General features: G+C 58.2%; 1 protein-coding gene across 1 annotated transcript; it reads left to right on the forward strand.

The window, feature by feature from the left end:
• KCNC4 (potassium voltage-gated channel subfamily C member 4) lies at window positions 1-20,016 on the forward strand. The gene is given in 5 exon segments (XM_030326076.1): window positions 1-1,445; window positions 12,684-13,620; window positions 15,675-15,878; window positions 18,310-18,416; window positions 18,418-20,016. Coding segments are annotated over 5 exon segments (2,064 nt in total). The 5' UTR covers window positions 1-767; the 3' UTR covers window positions 18,556-20,016.
• Window positions 20,017-23,428: the final 3,412 nt, after the last annotated feature.

The following is a 23,428-nucleotide window of genomic DNA, read 5'->3' on the forward strand; positions in this document are numbered from 1 at the left end:
GACGGGAGGCTCGCTCCTGCGGGCGCGCTTGTTTTTCTGCGGCCGCCTCGCCCTGCGCAGCCCCCGCCCGCCTGAACGCCGCGCTCCGCTCAGCCCCGCCCGCCATCCGAGCCCTGAGCTGGATTTATGAATGGGGGGAAGAGGCCACATGCCGCCGCCGCCGCCTCGTGTTGACCGCAAGCAGCCCGGGCCCGCGGAGCTCCGCCGGCTGCCGTAAGAGCGTCGGCCCGGCCCCGGCAGCCGCTCCGAGGACTTGTTGCTGCTGCGCTGCCGCCGCCGCGGGGAAGCCGGCCGCTCCCGGGACTCGGGAGCCGGAGGGTGGCCCCTGTGAGTGTGAGTGTGAGCGCGCGCGCGCCCCAGACCTTCGCAGTGAGCCTGGACTGTGCGCTAACTCGCCTTTTGAGGGTGAAAGGGGGGGGCGTGTCCGGGGGCCCGAGCATCTGAGTGTCCAGTCCTAGCCGGGGAGCGTGAGGGCTTGTTCCTGCCTCCCCGGGCCCCTCGCTTGGGTCCTCGGCTCGCCTTTTCCCTCCTGCCTCCCTCGCCGGAGCTGCCTGCCCAAACCCCAACCACCTGTGCACCGGAGAAACCCAACTCCTCCTGCTCCGCGCCCCGGGGGGAGGCAGGGGCAGGGCCAAGCCGCAGAGGGGGCCGCCGCCGCCTCCTGCCTCCTCCTCGTCTCCTCCCCCTCCCCCGTCTGACGCTGCCTCCTTGGGAAGGGTGTTTGGAGGGCAGCGGCCGCCCCAAGCCGAAGCCCCGCAGCGCTTCTTATGATCAGCTCGGTGTGTGTCTCCTCCTACCGTGGGCGCAAGTCGGGGAACAAGCCTCCGTCCAAAACATGTCTGAAGGAGGAGATGGCCAAGGGCGAGGCGTCGGAGAAGATCATCATCAACGTGGGCGGCACGCGACATGAGACCTACCGCAGCACCCTGCGCACCCTACCGGGCACCCGCCTCGCCTGGCTGGCGGATCCCGACGGCGGGGGCCGGCCCGAGTCCGATGGCGGCGGTGCAGGCAGCAGCGGCAGCAGCGGCGGCGGGAGCTGCGAGTTCTTCTTCGACCGGCACCCGGGCGTCTTTGCTTACGTGCTCAACTACTACCGCACCGGCAAGCTGCACTGCCCCGCCGACGTGTGTGGGCCGCTCTTCGAGGAGGAGCTCACTTTCTGGGGCATCGACGAGACCGACGTGGAGCCCTGCTGCTGGATGACCTACCGGCAGCACCGCGATGCCGAAGAGGCGCTCGATATCTTCGAGAGCCCGGACGGAGGCGGCGGTGGCGCAGGGACCGGCGACGAGGCCGGCGATGATGAGCGGGAGCTGGCCCTGCAGCGCCTGGGGCCCCATGAGGGAGGTGCAGGCTCCGGCGCGGGGTCGGGGGGCTGCCGTGGCTGGCAGCCCCGCATGTGGGCGCTCTTCGAAGATCCCTACTCCTCCCGGGCGGCCAGGGTGAGTGACAGGAGCCTGAGCCTCCTCTCGGGTGTGTAAGTACCCCTGGTGGTGGGGATGGGGGCCGGGAGGAGCGGGCTGGGCCGAGACTGACTTACCTTTACCACTGCCTCCCTCCCAATTCCCTCTGTCTTCCATGGAACCCCAGGGGACTCACCCCCCCCCCGCCCCCTCCCCCCTCCCCCCCCCCACACACATACCCTCTCTCCTGCACGCCTCATCAGGAGATTGCACGCACTTGACTTACTACTTGGACCTAATCCCAGCTGCCTGCTTTGCCGCATCCCCTCCGAGGGAGTGGGTTGCCCTTAGCTGAGCTCTTCCTCCCCCTTCTCTGCACAGGCTGCCTCTCTTCATTTACCCCCCACTCCTCCACAGGGCCAGCGGCCTGGAGAGCTGGAATTAGGCCTCCTGCCTGAGTCAGGGTTTGGGGGAAGAAAACTGGGTGTGCTAAGCGCCTACTCTGTGGCAGGCCCATGTGTTAGCTTCTTCCATGGGTGCCACCTCCTTTAAATGCTCTGGGCAGCTGGGTACGCTGTGAAGTATGAGTTCTGTAGAGGGACACCAGCTCCAGCCCAGGGAGGGCTGGGACCGGAACGCAGGCCTCTCATCCAGGTTTCTGGTGAGCCCTTTTTTCAGGGAGATAAGTCAAGATGTCTGCCCCTTGCCATGCCCCTAAGGCTTCCTGGTCACCTGGGATGTCTTGGCTTCAGTTAGACAGGAAGGGCCTAATGTTCTGGGTGATGCAGGCTCCCGCGGTCAGTGGCCAGCCACAGGCTGCCTGTGATGATCCCAAATTTGTTGCCACTTCTTTTCTTCCTGCTGCGGCACAGATTGGTTTCCCAGAAAGCCCTGGTTCGGGTTACTGCCTGAAATGGGTATGTGGGGGGAGAAGAGGGTGGCATAGATCTAGTCCTATCCCACCACCTCCTCCCCAGGTCAGTCCAGTTTCTCCCACCCCCCCTTAGGTGAAAGGGATTGGAGGGATGGGGATATACTTGGACGGCTTAAAAAAAAAAAAAAAAAAAACCATGAAGGATGGCTTCAGATTCTTTAGAGAGAGAGAGAGAGAGAGAGAGAGAGAACCCCGGAGGCTGGTGCCTGGCTTCATGGCTGGCAGCCTAAAGCCTGGCTGTTCCTCACCTCTGGCATCCCAAGTCATCCTATTAATGAGTCTCAGAGCCCTTGCCACCCTCCCTGGCCCCTCCTGTGCTGGGCCTCAACCAGGTCATGGAAGGGAAAGTTCCACTTCCCCACGCAGGGGAGGGCAGGAGGCTGGGAAGGGGGGCTGCAGGGCGGGCCAGGCTGGTGTTAACGCTAGACCAGGGCAGACACATCTCTGGCCTGGGAGGAACAGAGGTCTTGGTGGCCAAGGCATCCCAGGGCAGCCCCATGGAAGGCAGACCCCTTTGTCAGGACTGAGAGGGAAGTTGGGGCCAGGAGCTGCCTTTGTTTCTTCCCTACAGCCCTTAGATCAGCCCAGATGATGCCCTGGCCTGGGTCTGCTGTGAGTTCTGGGGGCTTCTCATGCAGTTCACTAACCCTGCCAGTGTCTGCTGTTGGCTGTGGGTACTAGGGGAGAGCAACAGGTACAGGCTAATCCAGGCTCTTTTTAAGTTGGGGCTGGGGGGAGGCAGTAGATTTGGCTTCCTAGAAATGGGGAAAGGGGACAAGGCAGGGAGGCAGAAATGAAATGATGTGGTTAGGGGAGCTAGGTCCTGTTCCTGAGCATTCTGGGTCCTCTGGGAAACTTTTCATCTCTGCTGCTTCTCTCTTGGATTCCAAGGGGCTGTGCCATCTATGAGTTTACCTTCTGCTCAACAAACCCCAGGGTCGGCCGGCCTGGGGGCTCGTTGGATAAATGCAGAGCCTAGTTGACCTCTTGAGTTTCTCCAGGAGCCCGAGATACTTTTGCCCGTTTGATGTGGAATCACATCCGCCAGGGCATTCCAGCCGAGGCCAGGAGTTCGGGGCCGGGCAGGGTTAATTCTAATACTGAAGCGATGAAGAAACCACGATCCAGAGGTGTTCGATGCCGTCAAAGACACTTAAGGGCAGAGCAGGAACCTCCCTTAGATTCCAACTTTCTGGTCGGTAACACTGATGTGAACAGCTATGTGGAGCTTAATGGCACTCATGCCAAAAGTCGACTTGCTTCCTGCTGAGGAGCACCAGGCAGAAGCAAGCCTTCAATTCAGCTGTTCCTGGGACAGACAAGTGAGAATACGTAATTGTTAAAAAATTGCTAATGGCTTTTGGTTTGAGTATGCCATGCAGGTACTTACATTAATCTCTAGTCCTCCCGATCAACTTAACGGTGGAGATCTCCTCCCCATTCAGTAGATTGGGCCTGTGAGAGGGTAAACATCTTGCCTGAGATGACACAGCCAGATAGTGGCGTGCTGTGAGTCAAAGCCCCTGCTCCTCCGATTGCAACATGTTCTTTCCACTGAACGAGGCTGTTTTGGAGGTGAAGGGGTGGTTTGTTTCTTATTCTGGCCTGGAAGGTGTTCTGAGGTTCTGTACTTCCTGTGGATGACATCAGAAAACCCAGGGGCAGATGGGGACATCAGCAGGGACATTTACTCTGCCACCCCTCAAGGTCTAAGGGCCTGGGGCGTAGGCGATCTGGGGCCGTGCCCTCCTCACTCTGTTTACCTGCGGCCAATAACACTGCCATTCCAGCAAGTATTGTCCACTGGGTCTGTGCATACCCTCCCTACTTGGGGCCTGCAGCATCAGCCGTGGGTGTGGGGTGCCCACTGAAGGCCAGTAGGGCAGAGGGGCAGGGCCCGCCCCAGGCGTCGGTTTGCACCCAGCTGGCCAGTTGGGTAGTGTGTTATGACAGGAGCAAAACAGATACAAACGGAAAGTGAACTCAACTGATTGTGGAGCCTGTTGCGTAGCTACTGGCCTGGCCCGCAGAGCTGTTCCCATTCAGGCAGGCTCTAGGTGGGTCAGGGTGCTCACCCCTGCTCCCCTCACGGTGGCCAGGCCCGTGGCGGGGCTTTGGTGGCTCTCTTTCTGTGGCCTGGTGTGGGAAAGCAGGCATGGGGCAGGCTGGTCCTGTCCCCACCTGCCCAGCGCCCACAGTCCCAGCCTCAGCCACAGCCAGGGTGGCTTGCCAGACTGAGGGGGACCAGCAGGGTTTTGGCAGCAAGGAGGTTGGTAGAATAAGGCCTTCCTTATTTGCTGAGGGCACACAGGAGGCCCGAGGAACGGGACCCTAGGACGCTCCCCTCCCTTCACTCCCAACCTCTTGAGGACCCAGGGGTTAGACTGACTTCAGCTGTTATCAGTCCTGTTAGGAACGATAGTGGTTTGGAGCGCCTGGGTGGCTCAGTTGGTTAAGCGTGCAACTCGATTTCGGCTCAGGTCATGATCTTACGGTTTGTGAGTTCAAGCCCCCATTGAGCTCCACGCTGGCAGCACGGAGCCTCGTTGCCTCTCTCTGCCCTCTCCCCTGCTCATGCTCTCTCTCCCTCCCTGAAAATAAATAAAACTTAAAAACAATAAAAAAAAAGAAAAAGGAGGATAGTCGTTCTCCTTTGGCTAAATCAGTACCTGGATTCGTTTTCCCATAATGTTCCCCTTCCGAGTAGAGGATGTGGCCCAAGGATCCCTACTGTCCCAGGAAGGCAGCTGGAGCTGGGTTTTCACTGAGCACCCACTGCATATCAGGTCACTTTTGCTTTGTTCTAGTATCTCGTCTGGCCTCTGTGAGGCAGGGATCATTAACCTCAGTCTACACTGAGGGAAACTGAGGCCCAGAGGGGCTTGCTCACACAGCTGGTGGTTGAACTAGGCTCCAAACCCAGATCTTGTGAACCCACGTCTGTGCTTGTGCCACAGCTTCAGCCGCCTCCTGTGCCTTCTTGCCTGGAAAAGGCCGCTGACTTTAGGGGGCCCCAGAGGGGGCCTTCTGCTCTCCTGCCATCCCTCCCTTCACTTCCTCCTCCGAACTAAAGCTCCCATCCCCTCACTCCCTAGAATTGCTCACATCCGAGCTTGCTCTCTGTTTTTTCTCACTGTGGGACTCGCATAGAACAAAAAGAAAGGGGACTTAGTTACGAGAGGTGACGAGGTGTCCCCTGGCCCGGCAGAGGAGTGAAATGGAGGCCTTCTTGGAAGAAAATGCAGAGCTCTGTTCCTACTTATCCTTTCTGAAGGCCCCCCAGCTTCTCTGACATGGGCATTGACTGGGACTAGCTGGGTGGTGGGCAGGACCCCCTGGTCCCAAGCCGGCTGGGCTAGGGAGAGCCAAGAAGCCAAGCCTGGGAGGCTCGGTGCCCTGGCCTGTCCCCCAACCCTGTCCCGAGGCAGTCTCTTCCTGGGTCTGTTTTGTGTTTTTCTTTTTTGTTCTGAACAGACCAACATTTGCCTCTGAACATCTTGTCTCTGGATAATGAGGTGTTTCTGTTTGTCACCATTTGGGGTGGGGTGTAAAGTGGGGGAGGGGCTGAAATAAACTTGGGCTATTTTGGGGAGATGACGGAAGAATGGGCAGGAACAGAGCCAGGCATTTGGGGCTTGGGAACGGGGAGCCCCCAGGCTCCTTGCCTCCACCCGTGGACATTGTCCTGCCCTCACTCCGAACCCAGTGTGCTGGGCACCAGGACGTTCAGGCCATCCTTGTTCCTGGGCACCCAGCCTACCACAGCCTCTGGCCCAGCTCCCTGCTAGGGTTTTTTGGGTTTTTCTCAGGCTGGGTGATGTTTACCCAGCCTCTGGCAGGGGGCCCCATCAGGCAGTGGCCTTGGCCCACCCTGGAAAGCCACAGAGTCTGAGAGCCCATGTGCCTGGAGGTATTCCTGGGCATTTCGGTCACCTCTAGCCCGAGTTAGTGGGGCTGGCCACGTCTCCTCCTCGTGACAGGTTCCCCAGGACCTGGAGAGGAAGTAGGCAGTCCCCTTGGCTCCAGTCATTCAGAAAACATTTATTGGGAACTTATCACATGCCGGACACCAGGCTGGGCCCTGTAAATACAGAGACGAGTCAGACATGGTCCCTGTTCCTGAAGGGAGCTAGGTCAGGTGGAGTCGGTGACAGTTGAAGGAAATTGGGTGACAAGAAATAGTAATAACACAAGATGGATCATGAGAGGTGCCACAGTACTCTTAAAGAATAAAGCCCCACAGGAGGTGAGAGGAAAAAGCCATAAATCCCACCTCTGTGTGAAGTGAAGCGAGGTGGGGGGATGGTTGGCTGGCAGGGAAGCCTCAAGGAGGAAATAGAAGTTAAGCTGGATAGGCCCTGCAGGATAATGACTTAGCTCTCTTAAATAATTTTTAGAAGGAGGCAGGCTATAAATAAATATATAAATAAATAAATAAACGTTCACCGTGAGTAGTGCTTTAACCATGCGGAGTTAAGGAAGGGGCGAATTTTCTCGCCAGGCGACCGGCCCCGGCAGAGATAGGACAGCACGGAACACAGATAGGCAACAGCCAGGAATCGCATTTGGCTGGGCACGTTCCTGGCCGGCGATCTGGGCTGGACTGAATTCCTTCTGGGGCCGGACTCATCAGCTCCCGGCAGCCCAGAGGCCCTGAGAAGCCCCACGTGCTGGCTTGGCAGAAGGGGGGCATAGGTGGCGGCAGGCTGTGGCCCCTGGAACCAGGATAGGAGGTCCCAGGGCCAGGGTCTGCTCCCAGGGGAGCCCATGAAAGGAGAGGAACAGGGGTCGCTAGGCTGATACCTGCACTTTGAGGCCCTCACTCAGGAGCCTAGGGACAGCTCAGAGATGCTTTGCCTGACACGTTGTCTCTCTTTTCCTGCCTCTGAGCCCGCAGGGCTGCTCGCTCCTTTTACAGTGCTGCCTGGGCTCTAGGACCTCACTTCCCCGGAAGCCTCAGCGCCTCATCCCATCCCCACTGATCTTCTCTGCAAGTGTCTTTGGCTGTGTTCTCAGATTTCTCTTCTCCTACACTTCATCCTTAATATAGGTTTTGGGCATGAGTCTTCTTATGTTTATCGGTCCATCTGTCTCCTTGGCCCTTTCTCCTTGGGCCCCCCTCCCCTGCCCCCGCTGATTGTATTCAGTTCCCAATGACTGGTGTCTGTCACCTCCCCCCTACCCCCCCGACCCAGCCTGTGCCAGATTCTTGAGACACTCTAGGCTCTGTGCTGAGTTTTACAAATATCATTTCTTTTAATCCTCAAAACAGCCCTATAAAGTGGGTACTGTTCTCATCCCCCTCAACACATCAAGCACTCTGTAGCCTCAGGTCCTTTGCAGTGCCTGTTCCCTCTGCCTCTCCAGGTATCCTGGATCTTCATATAACTCACTTCCTCACTCCTTCAGGTCTCTGCTTAGATGTGTCACCTTGGCATTGAGGTCTTGCCTAATCACCCTATTTGAAATAGGTCCCTCCGCTCACCTGGGTGGCTTAGTCAGTTAAGCGTCCAACTCTTAATCTCGGCTCAGGTCATGATCTCATGGTTCGTGGGTTCGAGCCCTGCATAGGGCTCTGCGCTGACAGTACGGAACCTGCTTGGGATTCCCTCGCGCTCTCTGCCCCTCCCCGACGTGCGCGTGCACGTGCTCTTTCTCTCTCTCAAAACAAATTGAAAAAAATAGTTTAAAAAGAAAATGAAATAGTTCCCTCCTCCTCATACTCTACCTCCTTTCCTCTTTATTTTTCTTCCTGACACTTATACCATCTGGCATACTATGTGTATTTGCTTATTTGTTGATGGTTTCCTTCTCCTAGAACGTAAGGCCTAAGGGGCAGGGGTGTTTGTTTTGTTTCCTGCTGTTCCCCAGCGCCCAGAACAGTGCCTGGCAGATAGTAGGCCATTTTATGGGCAAAGATCTCCATTTTATGGGCAAAGACCCTAAGGCTTAGAGAGGTTAAGAAATTTGCCTAAGGTCTCTCAGGCAGTGAGTAGCAGAGACCAGCTTGTACCCAGAAGCACGTGACTTGAGATTCCTACCATCGGCAGTTTTAGGATGAGCTTGGTGAAGGAGGCTGATAACAGGGCTGACTCACCAGCCAAAACACCTGGGTCTCCGGACAGGCGGGTCCCCCACAGGCTACAGCCAGCCTGTGTGTGGGGAGCCCATGGAGCAGGAAGCTGGAAGGGGCGGTGCTTTCCAGCACAGAGGCTCGGAACCTCCTGTCCAGGGTGGTGAGACCCTCCCGCATCCTTCCAGCGGGGAGGAGCGTAGCTGCTGGCCAAACCAGATCACATAAGCAATTTTCCGCTTGGGCAGTTTTGACTTCCAGCAGAATCTATGTCCCGTGTCCTCAGGTAGCATGGAAAGAACTGACATCTTCCACCATGGGAACCGGGGCAAGTCCCTTCTCCCCAGGCCTCGGTTTCTTTGGTTGCAAAACCAGCAGAAAGGGAATTGAACTGGGTGAGCTCCTGGGGTCCATTTGCTTCTAAAAAGCAAAGATGTTTGTGATGTTTCTGGCTCCAGGTCCAACTCAGCCTCTCAGAAGCTGCATGTAAGGGTCCTTGGAGACCATGCCCACACCCCTGGCTGGGAGCTAGTGCTGGCCCCATTTTGTAGTGAGAGACCCGTACAAAGTGCAGCATTTACCTAGTGAGTGGCTGGGCCAGGATGAGGGACCCAGGCAGTCTGACCCCAGGGCTCCTTAGCTCTTTGTCCTCAGTCTCTGCCCAGCAGGTACCATGGGAAGGAGGTACAAGTGTACCCCACTAGCTGTATGGGATGGCCCAGCAAGGGCCGCTCAGAAGGCTCCAGCTCAAGGCCTTGATGTCTAAGTTGGGTGCTGTTGCAGCCACTGCCTCCTTCCTCGGTCCTTTTTTGTCCCCGGAAGCCCCCAATAAAGAGAGTGGGAGAAAAAAAAAACAGTGTCCCTGCTGCTGGAGGTGAAGGGCCTTGATTGCACTTGCTTAGGACCACTGCTTACAAAATAATTCAGTTCAGGAATAACCTAGGGAGAAAGGAATCATTGGGGCCCGACAGGGGAACCTGTAACCTCAGGACCCACCTGGGGCAACACACCAGAGCCCAGGTGCCTGCATCTGTCCCAGCTCAGCCTCAGGTGGTGTGCCTGTCTCCTTGGGGAAGGGGGGGCTTTCTGGGGCCTGCCTTGCACCTGCTGCCAGCCCTCGAGAGGTCACAGGGGAGACTGAGACCCCGTGAAGATGTCACCAAAGAGGAGTGGACTGTTTGGTTAGAGGACCAAGTGGAAAGAACTCTGAGCTGAGAGTCAGGGGACCTGGCCTCTGCCTGATCCTGAGCGAGTCATTTGCCCTTTCTCGTGCCTGGGAAATGGGCACATGTGGCTACCCTTTATCAGCCCCATCTCCTGGGAGGGCCGAGGTGAGTGGTACGAGGAAATAGTTGCAACAGCTCTAAGGAAAAACAGCAGAAGTGAGTGGACACTGCAGGAATTCAGGGGGCTGTTCCCTAAGGCAGGAGGGGTGGTTTGTACTTACTGGGCGGCTGCAGAAGGAGCCCGGACGCCAGTGAGGAAGGCACCAAGGCCGGCTCGTTGGCCCTGTGGGTAAGAGGGTGGCCGGCACACTGCCCTCCCTCCCCTTCTCCCCTCTCTGTGCCCTCTGCTCAGCCCCTTGGCAGCTCTTCCTGAACTTGTTTTTCCAAATCACTAATTAACTTCACGCTCGGCTCCCAGGTGGGCCAACTCTCCTGGCTAATTTTTCCTCGGAGAGAGCAGGCTCCTGCTTCCCATGCTTCCTGGCAGAGCTAGGGTATGCCGTCTCCACGCCTTACCCCACCCCTTTTGCTGCTGGGGATGGGAGCAGTGCCCGGAGTCGGTTCCCAGCATCACGGTGGCCACTCAACAGGTGCCACCACCAGCTCATCTCTGGATGGCCACGGAGAGCCCCCAGGCTGGAGCCGTTTGCCTCATACCCACATCGGTCTGTATTGCCTTGATAGCACCTTTCTCGGGGAAGAAAAATGAGATCAGGGGCACCTGGGTGGCTCAGTCGGTTAAGCACGTGACTCTTGATTTCGGCTTAGGTCATGATCTCATGGTTCGTGAGATCGAGCCCCACATCGGGTTCTGTGCTGATAGCGTGGAGCCTGCTTGGGGTCTCTCTCTTTCTCTTCAAATAAATAAATAAACTTAAAAGAGAGAGAGAGATCAGAAAAGGAACTTGAAATTTACCTTCATAGGAGAGACACAAACAGGAGAAGCTCCAGGCAGAGTTGTTCAAGTGGAGAAAGTGGTCTGCTACCTCCGTTCTCCTTCCTTGCTGCATTTGATCAACCTGTCCATGGTCAAGTGTAAATAAGATGTGTTACTGTGCAATGAGTGTCTGTCTTAAGTCCAAGGTACACAACCCTAAGGGTAAAATAGTAGTCATCAAGGAGTTGGCTAGGAACACTATTGACAGTTCAGAGAGGACTTTCCTGGGTCTGTGAATTGATCGTGCCTGGGAGGTGGTGAAGGCAGTGCGGTGTGAAGAGAAGGTACGGCCTCCAAAGGTAAACAGTTCTGAGTTCAAGTCTGGTTTCCAACCCTTCTAGGCTATGTGACCTTAGGCAAGCGTTTAAACCTCTCTGATGCTTAGTTCCTCCTCCTTAAAAGGAGATGATGAGACTTACCTCACAGGGTCACAGGGAGGACCAAAGGCGGTAACACGTACCAAGTGCCCAGCTGTGCCAGGACAAAACAGACAGCTAATGGATGTTCATTCCCAAAGTTCTCTCAGACTTGCTTCTGCTCCAGAAGCCCCGGAGGTGCTGCTGTTTCATTTTCCCAGCTCCCCTTGTGTTCTCCGTTGGTGTTTTGCAATACTAAGAACAAGGTGTGCCTTCTCCCCCTCTCTCATGCAGACTCTCAGGGAGGAAAGCATCCCTGAGGGGCACCATTAGCCATGGCCAGGTGGAAGTCAGTGTGTGGGGATTTCCAAGTGGCCATGGGGCCACAGTCCTTCCCCGTCCACCTATTTAAGCTCGGCCCTCTGCCCAGGGAGGAAGCTCATCCCCACGCACGGAGCAGGACAGGCAGCAGCAGGGGGCGGAGACCCCAGCAACAGGTGCCCCGACAGTGGTGAATGGCATTGCATGAATAACAGATGAGGGTTCTGTAATTGGTGTTATTACACATGCATTTCATCTCCATTCATAATGATTGGACACTTAAACCTAGCTGTTCCTTTGCCGGGTGCCACTGTCATCATTCTACCCGAGATCCGAGCCGTCTGGATCAGCCCCTGCCACACTCCGATCCCAGTGGGTGCAGTTTATTTTTTGTTGGAGCTCAGTGTCCCAGGAAACGCCAGGTGTCGGGAAGGGGAGGGGTGGTTATTCTGGGCAGACCCCCCTTGTCTCCTGTTATGGAACGTGCTACCTTCCTTCAGACACTTCTCACTGTCTGGGCATTTGGCTGGGACATTCTAAGCTGCAAGGTAGTAGAGAGGGGCTGGGACTTGGGACTTGAGGAGGTGGGGGGTCGTGGCTGGAGTTGTAAGACTCAGCTGGCAGAAAGAGGCCCGGACTCATTCCCTCCAGGCCCTCTCTCTGGGCATATCCCTAACACAGTGGACCTCAAAACTTAGCGTGCATCAGAGTTACCTGGAAGGTTTGTTAAAGCAGATAGTTGGGCCCTACCGTCAGTATTTCTCATTCAGTAAGTTTACGGCGTCAAGAATTTGCATTTCTAACTAGTTCCCAAGTGCTGCTGCTCCTGCAGCTGGTCCGGGACCTCACTTTGAGGACCACTGCCCCTAAAGCCTAATTACTACAAGTGTAGTCTGTGGACCAGCAGCCTCTCCTGAGAGTTTGTTAGAAATGCAGAATCACAGGCCCTACCCTGGCCCTGAATCAGAATCAGAATCAGATTTTAGCAAGATTCCTAGATGATTTGTATACCCATTACAGTTTGAGAAGCTTTAAGGCACGACCCTTCTACAGGGGCGCGGAGCTAGGCAGGAGGCGGGGCCAGAGTCAGCAGTGGGCGGAGCCAGAGCATTAAGGCCGGGGGGGGGGGGGGGGGGGTGTGGTGTGGGGGCGCATTGTAGGCAGTAGTGTAGTTTCCTGTCCAGTTGCCTCCAGCCAGAAGCAGCCTGTCTCTTCTGTGTGCCGTGACAAAGATTGGGAAGAATTACCTTAAAATACCCGAGCAGATGGGTAAAGACCCTCTGAGGAGGGAGTTCCAGCCCAAGACTACCTTCATCCCGCCTCTCACCATCTAACCTCCTTCCTTCCGGTGACCCATGCCCTCACTCTCCACAAACAGGACGGCGCCCGTCCATCCCTGACAACCGCCCCACTCTCCTCCTCGCCCGCAGGTGGTGGCCTTCGCCTCTCTCTTCTTCATCCTGGTCTCCATCACCACCTTCTGTCTGGAGACCCACGAGGCCTTCAACATTGACCGCAACGTGACAGAGATCCACCGAGTGGGGAACACGACCAGCGTGCACTTCCGGCGGGAGGTGGAGACAGAGCCCATCCTGACCTACATCGAGGGCGTGTGTGTGCTGTGGTTTACACTGGAGTTCCTGGTGCGCATCGTGTGCTGCCCTGACACGCTAGACTTCGTCAAGAACCTGCTCAACATCATCGACTTCGTGGCCATCCTGCCCTTCTACCTGGAGGTGGGGCTGAGCGGCCTGTCCTCCAAGGCAGCCCGAGACGTGCTGGGCTTCCTGCGCGTCGTGCGCTTCGTGCGCATCCTGCGCATCTTCAAGCTCACACGCCACTTCGTGGGGCTGCGCGTGCTGGGCCACACCCTGCGTGCCAGCACCAATGAGTTCCTCCTGCTCATCATCTTCCTGGCCCTGGGCGTGCTTATCTTCGCCACCATGATCTACTATGCCGAGCGCATTGGCGCCAGGCCCTCCGACCCACGGGGCAACGACCACACCGACTTCAAGAACATCCCCATTGGCTTCTGGTGGGCGGTGGTCACCATGACGACGCTGGGCTATGGGGACATGTACCCCAAGACGTGGTCGGGCATGCTGGTGGGGGCGCTGTGTGCACTGGCTGGCGTGCTCACCATCGCCATGCCCGTGCCGGTCATCGTCAACAACTTCGGCATGTACTACTCCCTGGCCATGGCCAAGCAGAAGCTGCCTAAAAAAAGAAAGAAGCACGTGCCCCGGCCACCCCAGCTTGAGTCACCCATTTACTGCAAGTCTGAGGAGACCTCGCCCCGGGACAGCACCTACAGTGATACCAGCCCCCCTGCCCCAGAAGAGGGTATGGTTGAGAGGAAACGGGCAGGTGAGATTGGGGGTTGGGAAGGAAAGCCACCTCCCCTCCAGTGGTGGAGGGAGTCCCCAAGTGAACCTCAGCCCTTAGGACTTGGGATTGTCCTTTATTGTCCCGGGCTGCCCTAAGTGTGTAAGATGTGTCTTTAAAAGCAGAAAGTGCCGAGGCCAAATCTCTCTCTCTCCTGGTTTTCCAATAGCTTTCTGAAATTAGGGTCTGTGGGGTGAGTTTACCACCCAATTTAGGCTGCGGCGGGCGGTGCACGGGGCTGTGAATTCAAGTACCATCTTGGCCACGGTGCTGTGTGACCTGAGGCCAGTCACTAACCATCTCTGATCATAGGTTCTTCACCTGTAAAATGGGAGTCATCTCCTACTCCCCAAGACTTTGAGGAGACCCAAATGAATAACATATCTGAGAGTATTTGGAGAAGTGAAAACCACTCTACAAGCATCAGGCGCTGTCGTTGTTAGCTAGAGAGCAGGGCAGCTGTTCTGCCAAGGTGCATCAACACGTGAATCATTTCTTTCCAAACGTTGGAGTCTGATGTCTCTTGGCCTAATAAATGTGATAACGTAACAGCAGTGGGAGGCTGCCTTCTGTTCAGCACAAGCTAGATTGAGTCCTCGGCTCGGGGTTTAACATGGGATGGGAGGGAACCGAGAGGGAGTAGCCCAGACAGTGTCGGGCAGGGGAAAAGGAAGGGTAGAAGAAATGGCTTCTGCACCCTGGAGGGGGAGGGCCTCCGGGTCTGGATCCTGTTCTTCAAGGATGGGAAAGGCCACCCCTGGAAAGCTTGCTTCCACCTGCGTCAAGAGAGGGGAAAGGAAATCGGCTTACCCCACAGAAACTTGGAGTTAGGCTGGAGAGCCGGAGCCTAAGTGTGGTGGGAGGGGCTCCGGAGGGAGGTCTGGGATTCCTCGCCTGGGCAGCCCTTGGACGCCAGGCCATCGGGAGGCTGGGGGTGGGCCAGGAGACAAAGGTAGCAGCTTTTGGCCAAGCTCTGGGGGCAAAGTGGGACTCACTCTCCAGAGGGGTGCCTGACTCATAACACTCACCTATGGCCTGTTGGGGGGTGGCGGTAGTACATGCTGGGGCTACTCACTCCCTGGGGTCATTTGGGGGCCTTGATGGAACAACCCCCCTCAGGCTCCCCTCATCCCCACCAAAGTGGTGCCCCTTCCCCCATCCCTGGGTGGAAATCTCCCAGCCAGGGCCTCGGGGAATTTCAGCTGTACCCCGAGGCCCGTTCAGAGCTCGGAGGGAAACCTAATATCAAAATGCGCAAGTCCCTGCACCAGCTCCTGGATGCACACTTACCCGCGGCTGCTGTCAGCTGCACCTCAGCCTGACCCTAACTACTTGGCCGTGGTCAGGGCATTCCTGGCCCATGCTGAGGCCGCTGCCTTCAGAGCGAGCCAGCCAAGGGCCCACTGTGCTGCCTGACGGAGGCAGGGGCTTGGGGCTAAGAGCCCACAGCAGTGGGAGCTGAACTGGAGCCTCCTCTGTGCAGGGTCTTCCCCAGACAGGCGAGCCCCAAGCGGAGGGCTCCAAATCCTTTAGGTACTTGACTCTGCCTGAGGTGCCTGGTGAGCAAGATTAACCGCCTACAGGGGGTCCAGAGAGATGGCCGTGGAGGCCTATTTATTGGTTTAACCCTGGCGGTGCCAGCCCTCATCCCAGCAAGCCGGGTGTTCTCTGAGGGAATGCAAACTCATCCAAGTGTCAGCCTGAGCCAGCCCCAAGGAGGAAGCAGAGTCGGCCGCCTGCCTCAGGCTAATCTCCTGGGACAGCCTGCGGCAGACAGAATTCAGGAGCCCCGGCTTGGGGTATCTGTGGCTCCTTGTCCCAGGAACGACCCTAGGCCAAGGCTGAGAGGGAAGGAGGGCATTCCGCCCCCTGCCCCCAGGGCCAGGCCCACTCGCTGGCCCTCCCAGGGAGATGCCAGGCCCCCTCAGGTGAGGGGAGTGACGCTCTAGGGCTGGGATTGGAGAGCCCCCAGGTGAGCCCATGAGGAAGGCCCGAGCAGCCCCTCACACAGCCTCCTTTCTGTCTGCTCCCTTTAGACTCCAAGCAGAACGGCGATGCCAATGCGGTGCTGTCCGATGAGGAGGGAGCTGGCCTCACCCAGCCCCTGGCCTCTGCCCCCACCCCTGAGGAGCGCCGGGCCCTGCGACGCTCTGGCCCCCGAGACAAAAACAAGAAGGCAGCCGCCTGCTTCCTGCTCAGCGCCGGGGACTATGCCTGTGCCGATGGTAGTGTCCGGAAAGGTATGGCTCCCCAGGCCGGGCAGGTGGAGAGCCCCCAGGGAGCTGAGTCTCCCCAGTGTCCCCTGCAAACCTTGAGGTCCCCTCCTCCCCTGAGGCCTTGGCCACCATCTCCTCTGCCTTGGATGTGCCCCCGCTTTTAAGATGAGTACCCTGATCTCCCACTCCCTGGACTAGAAAGGCCCCCGGCATCCCCCAGAGGTTCACAGAGCCGAGCACCCACGCCCCTCCCAGCCCCCCACCATGGCCACAGGGAAGAAAGACTAAGTGCTAGAGGCTAAGGGCAGGCCAAATCAGCGGCCCCTGCCTTTCCCTTCCATTTGATCACCACCTCTTCCTCTGGTTCCTGCCACGACCTTGAGGCCTGGCTCCACAGGGTCACTGCCAGACTTTCCCTAGACCTCCCTTAAACACAGCTAAGGTTTCCCAAGTAAGTCCCGAGAGATACCAAGAGCCTTCGGGAGTCAGGATAAGAATGAGCTGCTGGTGTGATGTCTTTGGAGAGCCTAGCACAGGCCTGACCTCCTCATCCTGCCCTGGGGGCTCCAGGAGCCCGGGAGGGGCCAGCCCAGCTCTGCACGCCTCTTGAGGCAGAGCCAGCAGGTGACCAAGGGGTGGGGAAGGGGGTAGGGATGGGTAGGGACTCTGTGTCCCCTCTGAGGTGTGCTCTGATGGATTTGGAGGGTTCAGGAGAGTAGCCCGTCCTCTCCTGTAAGGAAAGGCTGAAATTCATCGGCAGGCCCCTAGCTGTGGCAGGAGCAGGGCAGGAGCAGGGCAGAAGCTGGGCCGTGGACTTAGGGCTTCCTTACTTGCAAAAAGGGGGTCAGCAATGATGGAGGATGGTTGAGGGTCGGTAGTGGCTGAGAACAAGAGTCTCAAGAGCAGGTGCTCCTGCCCGGTTCCTGATCACTTTTTTGTCATTCTTGCCCTGTCCCTGTGACTTAACCTGCCTAAATGCCCTACCTAGTTCCAGAACAAACCCTGACTCCTCCCGAAACAAAGCTTGTCCCTGGGTTCTCAGGCCACTTCTTAACCAAATCCACACCCCCCCACCCCCGCCACTTCTCACTGTCCCAAACTCCAGTCCAGGTCTGGGTTGAGTGAGTTGGGGCAGTGTCTGTGATGCCTCTGTCCCCCCAAGCATGTCTCCTGGCCTGCTCATCTCATGCAGCCTGCACGGGCACCTTCCCAGCCCCTCCCCCCACGAGATCCCCAGGGCACCCTGACCCTAATGAGGCGCTGAGAGGTGTGTGTCCAGCTGTGCTGGGCATATGTACTGTTGGGTGTCACCAGCAGGAGCTGCCATCTGGCAGCTGGAAGGAGATGGCCCAGAGGCCCCAGCTACGGGGCTGCAGGTCGAAGGTACTCAGACCATTTACACTCTCTTCTGTGTCTCTCTGGTCTCCCTGTCCTCTGCGTGTCCCAGTCCTTGGGCTCTGGATGTGCCTGTCTCTCCTGCCCCCCATCACAAACACACAGCGGCTTCTGCTGCGTCCTGGTTCAGACCCAGAGACTTGCTGTGGCTGGAGCATGCTGAGTGATGGCCCGGAATGTGGGGCAGAGGGGACCCTGCCTCCCATGTAGGCCTCGAGCTGACTGCCCGACAGCCCTTTTTGCACTCCAGTATTGTGAGGGGCTTGGCAGAAGTAGCAGTGTGGAAGAGGCTGTGAGGGTACAAGTCAGGCGGGACCGTGAGGAGGTGGGGAGCGGGTCACACCCGGGGCAGGAGGGGCACGTGCCTGGGCTGGGGAGCGTGTACCGCACCGCCAGATCTCTCTGGGAGCTCGTGTGGCCCGGCTGCTCTATTTTCAAGATGCCTCCACACTGCTTCTTGGCAACAAGCATGCAGCTCAGCCAATTAGAGTGACCTTCGAGAGGGAACAGGTGGGTTGCTGGGAAACAGGCCCTGCTAAGCAAGCGTGGCAGTTAGCATCGCCAAACTCCCAGCAAGCACTCAGCAACTTTCCCCATGCCAGACCGTGCCTCCCTTCTCTGCACTGGGGCTACGTGTGGGACCTGGCGTAGGGGACCCAGGGCTCCTTCAGCCACGGGCAGAGACTCCCTTGTGAGCCTATAGCTGCCCAAGTGTCAGAGTGTGAACTCCCTGTGGGGGGGATGGTGACCGGTGCTGATCAGGGCTTCCGAAGATGGTGTAGAAAGGTGCTGGAGGCTGGGGGGTGTATGTGTAGCTGGAAGGGAACTTACTTGGGGACAACGACAGGGCAGAGATCAGCTGTGTGGCCCTGGCATCTGTCCTCTGGAGCCCAGGTGACCTGGAAGCCCAAGAACGTCAGGGAGCCTTTCCCAGGCAGGCCAGACCCCTCAACCAGCCCAGGGCTGACTGCCCCGCGGGGTCCCCTGGAGCATGGATCCCACGGAGCTGCTCAGATGAGGAACCAGGCCCCTCTGACCCATGTGCCTTTTCTTCACCAAGGCTGCGCAAAGTCCCGGAGTCTAAACAACATAGCTGGAGCAGCTGGAACCAGTCTGGGGCTGTCTCCACTGGCATCAAGATACAGCTCACCCTACCCTCCAAGAAAGCTCCCGCTCTCCCACCCCTTCCACCCTCTCACCAGCCCTCCACCTGGACACCCGGCCCCTTAGCGGCACCCTCGGCTCTCCCCACCCCCGGGCACACACGCTCACATGCCCTCCAGCCCTCATACCTCCTGGGGCCTGAGGGAGCCGGGCGGGATGCAGGAGAATCCAGGCCCCTGAGCCTCTCCTCCACAGCACCCAGCTCCCCAGAATGTTCAGCTCTGGAGCCTGAGGACAAGGGGGAGATTACGCCCAGGGCTTACACCTCCCCGGTCCCCATCCTGAGCCAGACGTGCCAGCCCCCCACCCAGGACCTGTGCCTCTGGGCCTTGCCTGCCCTCAGGGCCCCATCGTAATCACAGCAAATGCATTTTCATTCCTCGTGGCCTTCAGTCAGCAACCAGCCTGCCACTGAATATCTCTGTCTGTCTGTCTGTCCATCCACACCCAGACCAGCCAAGAATAAGGCTGTCTCGTGGGGCGTCTCTGCTGGTGTGCAGGGAGCTAGGCCCGCGAGGGGAGCCGTTCCGCCCTGGGAGAGGAGGCCTGATGTTCCCCAGCCCTGGTCCTGCACGCAGGTGGGGGTCCCTAGGGCCCCACAATTGGCTGCCTAGGCGTGGGAATGCCCTCCTCTCCGGAGTGACACCCGGCGGCAGAGCCCCGCACCCCATCTGCGCCCCAGCAGTGGTGCCTCTCCCGCGCTGCTTTCTCTGCTTCCACGACAGTTTCTCCTCCCTCCTTCTCCGCTCCCCCAAACTCCCAGCCCTGCCTCTGAGTCACCTGCCGCTCCCACCCAGCCTCTGCGCTCTGTATTGCTGCCAGAACCGGAGACTCATCTAATTTCTATAATTAAGTGTATTCATTTACCTAACGAGCCCAGGAGCACAACAGGTTTGTGAGTCATTGAGTGAGCAGGGGTGCCCCCTGGGCAGGGGCAGCTGAGGGGAAGCGTGGGGACAGAAGCCATCCTGCCCCTCGCACGTGGCCACTCCCGGGCCAGGCAGGGCCGGCTGCAGGCGGCCCCTCCCCAGCAGCTTGCCAGGGAGGCTCTCTGGGCCCCCTCAGCTTCAGGAACGCAGAAGGCCTCGGCCAAGCCATTTCCTGTTTCACCTGATGAGAATTAGACCTGACAGTGGAGCCGTGCGCCTGGCAATTTTTAGAGTCAGATTATGCAACTTTGTAGAGGGAATGACTAAGGTCCGTATCTGCTCCTTCCAGGGTGGGCAAAGATAGGAATGGAAGGACAGAATTCAGGGACTCGGCAGGAGGCTGGGGGATTGGGAGGCCACCCCGGAAGGTGCACTGGGCAGAAAGGTCAGACCATTTCATGAGGTTGGCTGTTGTGAAAAACCTGTGCCTGGAGCACCCCCATTTCCGTGCCGTCTGTCTTCAGCCTCGGGCAGACACACGAATGTCCCTTCCGGAAAAGTGTGTTCACGATGGGTACTGGCATACCCCAGCCCTGCTGTGGCCTGTGGGGCCTGTCTCCTGCTTGTTCTCAGAATGAAATGTCCCGCTAAGAGATGAGAAAATACAGCGGCATCCATGTGGCCTGGACAGGCCCCTTTCAGTGACCGGGGCTGGGAAGCCCCGTGGAGCAGGATGGAGACATTAGGCACCGTCTCGTCGCTGAATCTGAGAGCCCAGCTGCTTTTCCTTCGTGAGGACGGATTCGGTCCCGGCCCCGCAGGGCTCCTTGCCCAGGGGTCCTGAGTCTGATGGGGATGTGATGAGCTAGGTGTCCAGTTTAGCCTGGATGCCACAGCTATTTTCTCCTCTGACTTGCCTTTCTGGTTCGGGGAACTGAGTTGGCTATTTCTGTGGCAGCCCTCAAGTTGTCAGGAGCCCAAGTTTCCACGGTACCCACCTCCTCCTTCCCTCTCCTCCCTCCCACAGGGATGGGCATGCTCATGGCACCCCTCCGGTGGGCACAGATGTCCCTGGGCGACATGATGCAGGAGTGCCAAGCTGGAGCCCCTAGTGCCTTGGGAGATGGGCTCCCACCTGTCCCCCCTGGTTCTCTGGCTTCCGTGGGGGAAACAGAGGACCTAGCTAACAGGACGGCTGAGTAGGCTGCTACCTCTCAGGACCTCTGGACCTCCCAGGGCCCTGGGAAGGGGCAAAGTGAGTCCTGGAGTTTGCAGAGACCCACTGTACACGGGGCCCTGCCTAGGAACGCAGCTGCCTACGTGGGCCTCAGCCTGTCCAGACCTTGGGCCTCCCTCCTTAGGGGAAGGCTCTCCCTTCCACCTGTAATCTGAGAGCACGGTTGGCTTCACGTTGGGTGTAGACTTGGACCTGTACCCATTACTTTGTCTTCTAGAAGCCTTTCCCTCACAGCTGGGGCCCACCCCCTCCCCCACAGAGCAGGGAAGCAGCCGGGGTAGGAGTTGTTCACCTTACGAGTTTGTACCAGTCCTGCTGACAAACTTAGAGGCATTTGTCAGCCCCCGGGGCTTCTGGGAAGAGCTGCGAGCTGGAACCAGAGGTGGAAGATGTCTGTTCAGTGTAGGCCGGGAGTCAGAGGGGAGACTGAGTACCAGCCCGAGGGCTGGGGCTCCAGGAGTCACCCCCTTGGGCCCAGACTACCCTGTCACAGAGCTTCCTGGGAGAGGAGGGCCTCCCCTGCCCTGGTCAGAGAGTATCACCCCCAAATCCCTGCCCCCACAGCAGCCTCCTTGCCCGCCCTGCCTGTGCCCCCGCTGGGAGGGTAGGGGAAGGGAAGGCCCAGGCCACTGACATTCCAGGCTGAGGCTGAGCTGCCGAGAAGGGCTCACTGAGAAGGGCTGGGTTTCTCAATAAGATGCTCCTTTCTGGCCTTCTCTTCTGAGATGGACACGTGCATCCTCCCTGACCCTCCCCTTCGGCATCCACCCTCCAACTGCTAGAACTCTGTTCCTGCCAGATTGAGGAACTGTGGCCGGGCACGACAGGGCAGCACACTCAGGCACCTTCTTCACCAGCCACCCCCGTCCCTCCGCCCCGGGGACAATGGAGTGGCCCCAGGTGGTAGGTGGCAGGTGGAGCTATGCGGGGGTGGGCCGCCCAGGTTGGACTCCAGGCCACACCAGGAACGTCCCCCACTCCCTCCATGCCAGCATGTAGGGCTGTGATCCCTCCGCCCACAGCACTGGGGTTTTGAAGACCTGAGGGCTTGTGATTCCTGGAGCTCGTTACGTGAGCAGGTATGGAGATAAGCTGTAACATGGCCTACGAGTCACCTTGGCCTAGTGCTGGGTAGGCAGAGGGGTGATGAAGGGGCTCACCCCATTCGCTGACCCATCCTTGCTCTTCCTGGCCTCTTAGCCCGGGGTCCCCATGCCTTCCAGCTCTGCTCCTGGCCTAGTCCTTAGCCCACAGGCTGTGGGTCAGCAGCTGGCTTCCTTCTAACATCTCATTCTTTGTTTCTCCCTTTCTTTTGCTGAACTCCTTGCCCCCCCAGACGGCAATGTTGAGCCGAAAGCGTGCGTCCCAGTGTCTCACACCTGTGCTCTTTAAACACAGAGACCTGCCAAGACGCCCTCTCGCCCAGCTATGCCCAGGCTGAAGTCCTCACCCTCTCTTAAGCGGCACCAACATGAGAGAGGCAGGCAGACAGACAGAAAGCCAAAGGCTTAGGGAAACTCTGGAACCCTGGCAAGAATCTTTCGCTGGGAAAGACTCAGAGACCCTTGTTTGCACAGGACTGACGGAAAACCTCCCATGTGACCCTCCAGGCCCAGAGCCATCTGGGTCTGATGTTCTGTTCTGTTGTACACCGAAGAGATATATATGCACATATAGTATCTATATTCGTACGTACTATACTCGTGTGTGGTGCACGTGCTACTGGTGGTCTGTCTTCTCTGTTAGGCTGTGTCTCCCCAGGCCCAGGCCCCGCCCCCAGGCCCCCCTCTTCTTCACTGACTCCTTGTTTCTGCTGAACACGTGTGTGGAATGTCCCAAGAAAGAGCGTCTGGGCTCTGCCAGTCCCAAGGGGGAGGGGGGTGGGCAGGCAGGCCAGACTTGGCCCCTCGGGGTTGTTTCCTTCCCCTGTGGCCGGTGGTCTGTGGGGAAGGTCCGGTTGCCCCCCAGGGTCACTGCTCCACTGGCCCCACCCCACCCCAGATTGGGGTTCTACCTCCCACCCTACGCCCCAGTTTTGGGGGACTTCCAGGGGACTTCCTCTGGAGCTTCTTCCACTCCTCCTCCACCTTACCTGTGTCCTGGACCGAAGGGGCGTTTTGTCTTTTTTTATTTTGGGGTTTTTGTTCTGTCTCCTCCGTCCATTTGTTTTCAAAGATGCTGCTGGGCAGACGGGCAGGGAAGGGGTCTGTCTGCCCCTCTGGCTCAGGGGTCTGAGAAGGGGAAGCCTCGGGCAAGCGGAGACCAGTTGCAATACTGTACTTCCTGGCCGGTGGCCAGAGGACGCGTGCAATAGCAGAGGCCAGGTGACCCCTTCAACCTTGGCCTCTGCCCCTCCCGCGGCCCTCTCACCGCAGTCCCACCCGCCCCGCCCCTCCCTGGCGTTGGTCAGTCCTTTTGTAAAGCTGTCCCCTCGTGTGTGTGTGTGTGTGTGTGTGTGTGTGTCTGAGGCATGCCTAGGCTGGGCCCTGCCGCCCTGTCTGCGCGCCTTCCACTGTCGTGCTGTGCTCGAGCCCCAATAAAGACATCTGGAGCGTCCTGCTGCTCCCGCCTCGAGTGACTGCGTCCGCCTCTCCTTTCTGGCTCTGTGTCTGTGGGGACCTCCCCGGGCTTCCACCCCAACACCTGAGACATGCAACACACTCCGATCCTAGCCCTTTCCCCGCCCGGAATCACCGATGCCTGCCAACCCCTGCGTTTAGAGCTAGGCACGAATGCCCAGAGAAGGACAGGCTTGCCCGGGGTCGTGAAAGAGGGCTGACCCGGGACCCCCGGCTCCCAGGCAGCGTTCTGGTCTCCACCGCCGCCACCTGACCCCCTCCGTGACGCGGAAGAGATGTGTTTGGAAGGCGTACCCCTGTATTCCTGCTTGCTTGTGCAGGACCCCCCCC

Source organism: Lynx canadensis, chromosome C1 (genome assembly GCF_007474595.2).
Source record: "Lynx canadensis isolate LIC74 chromosome C1, mLynCan4.pri.v2, whole genome shotgun sequence".
Lineage (NCBI taxonomy): Eukaryota > Metazoa > Chordata > Mammalia > Carnivora > Felidae > Lynx > Lynx canadensis.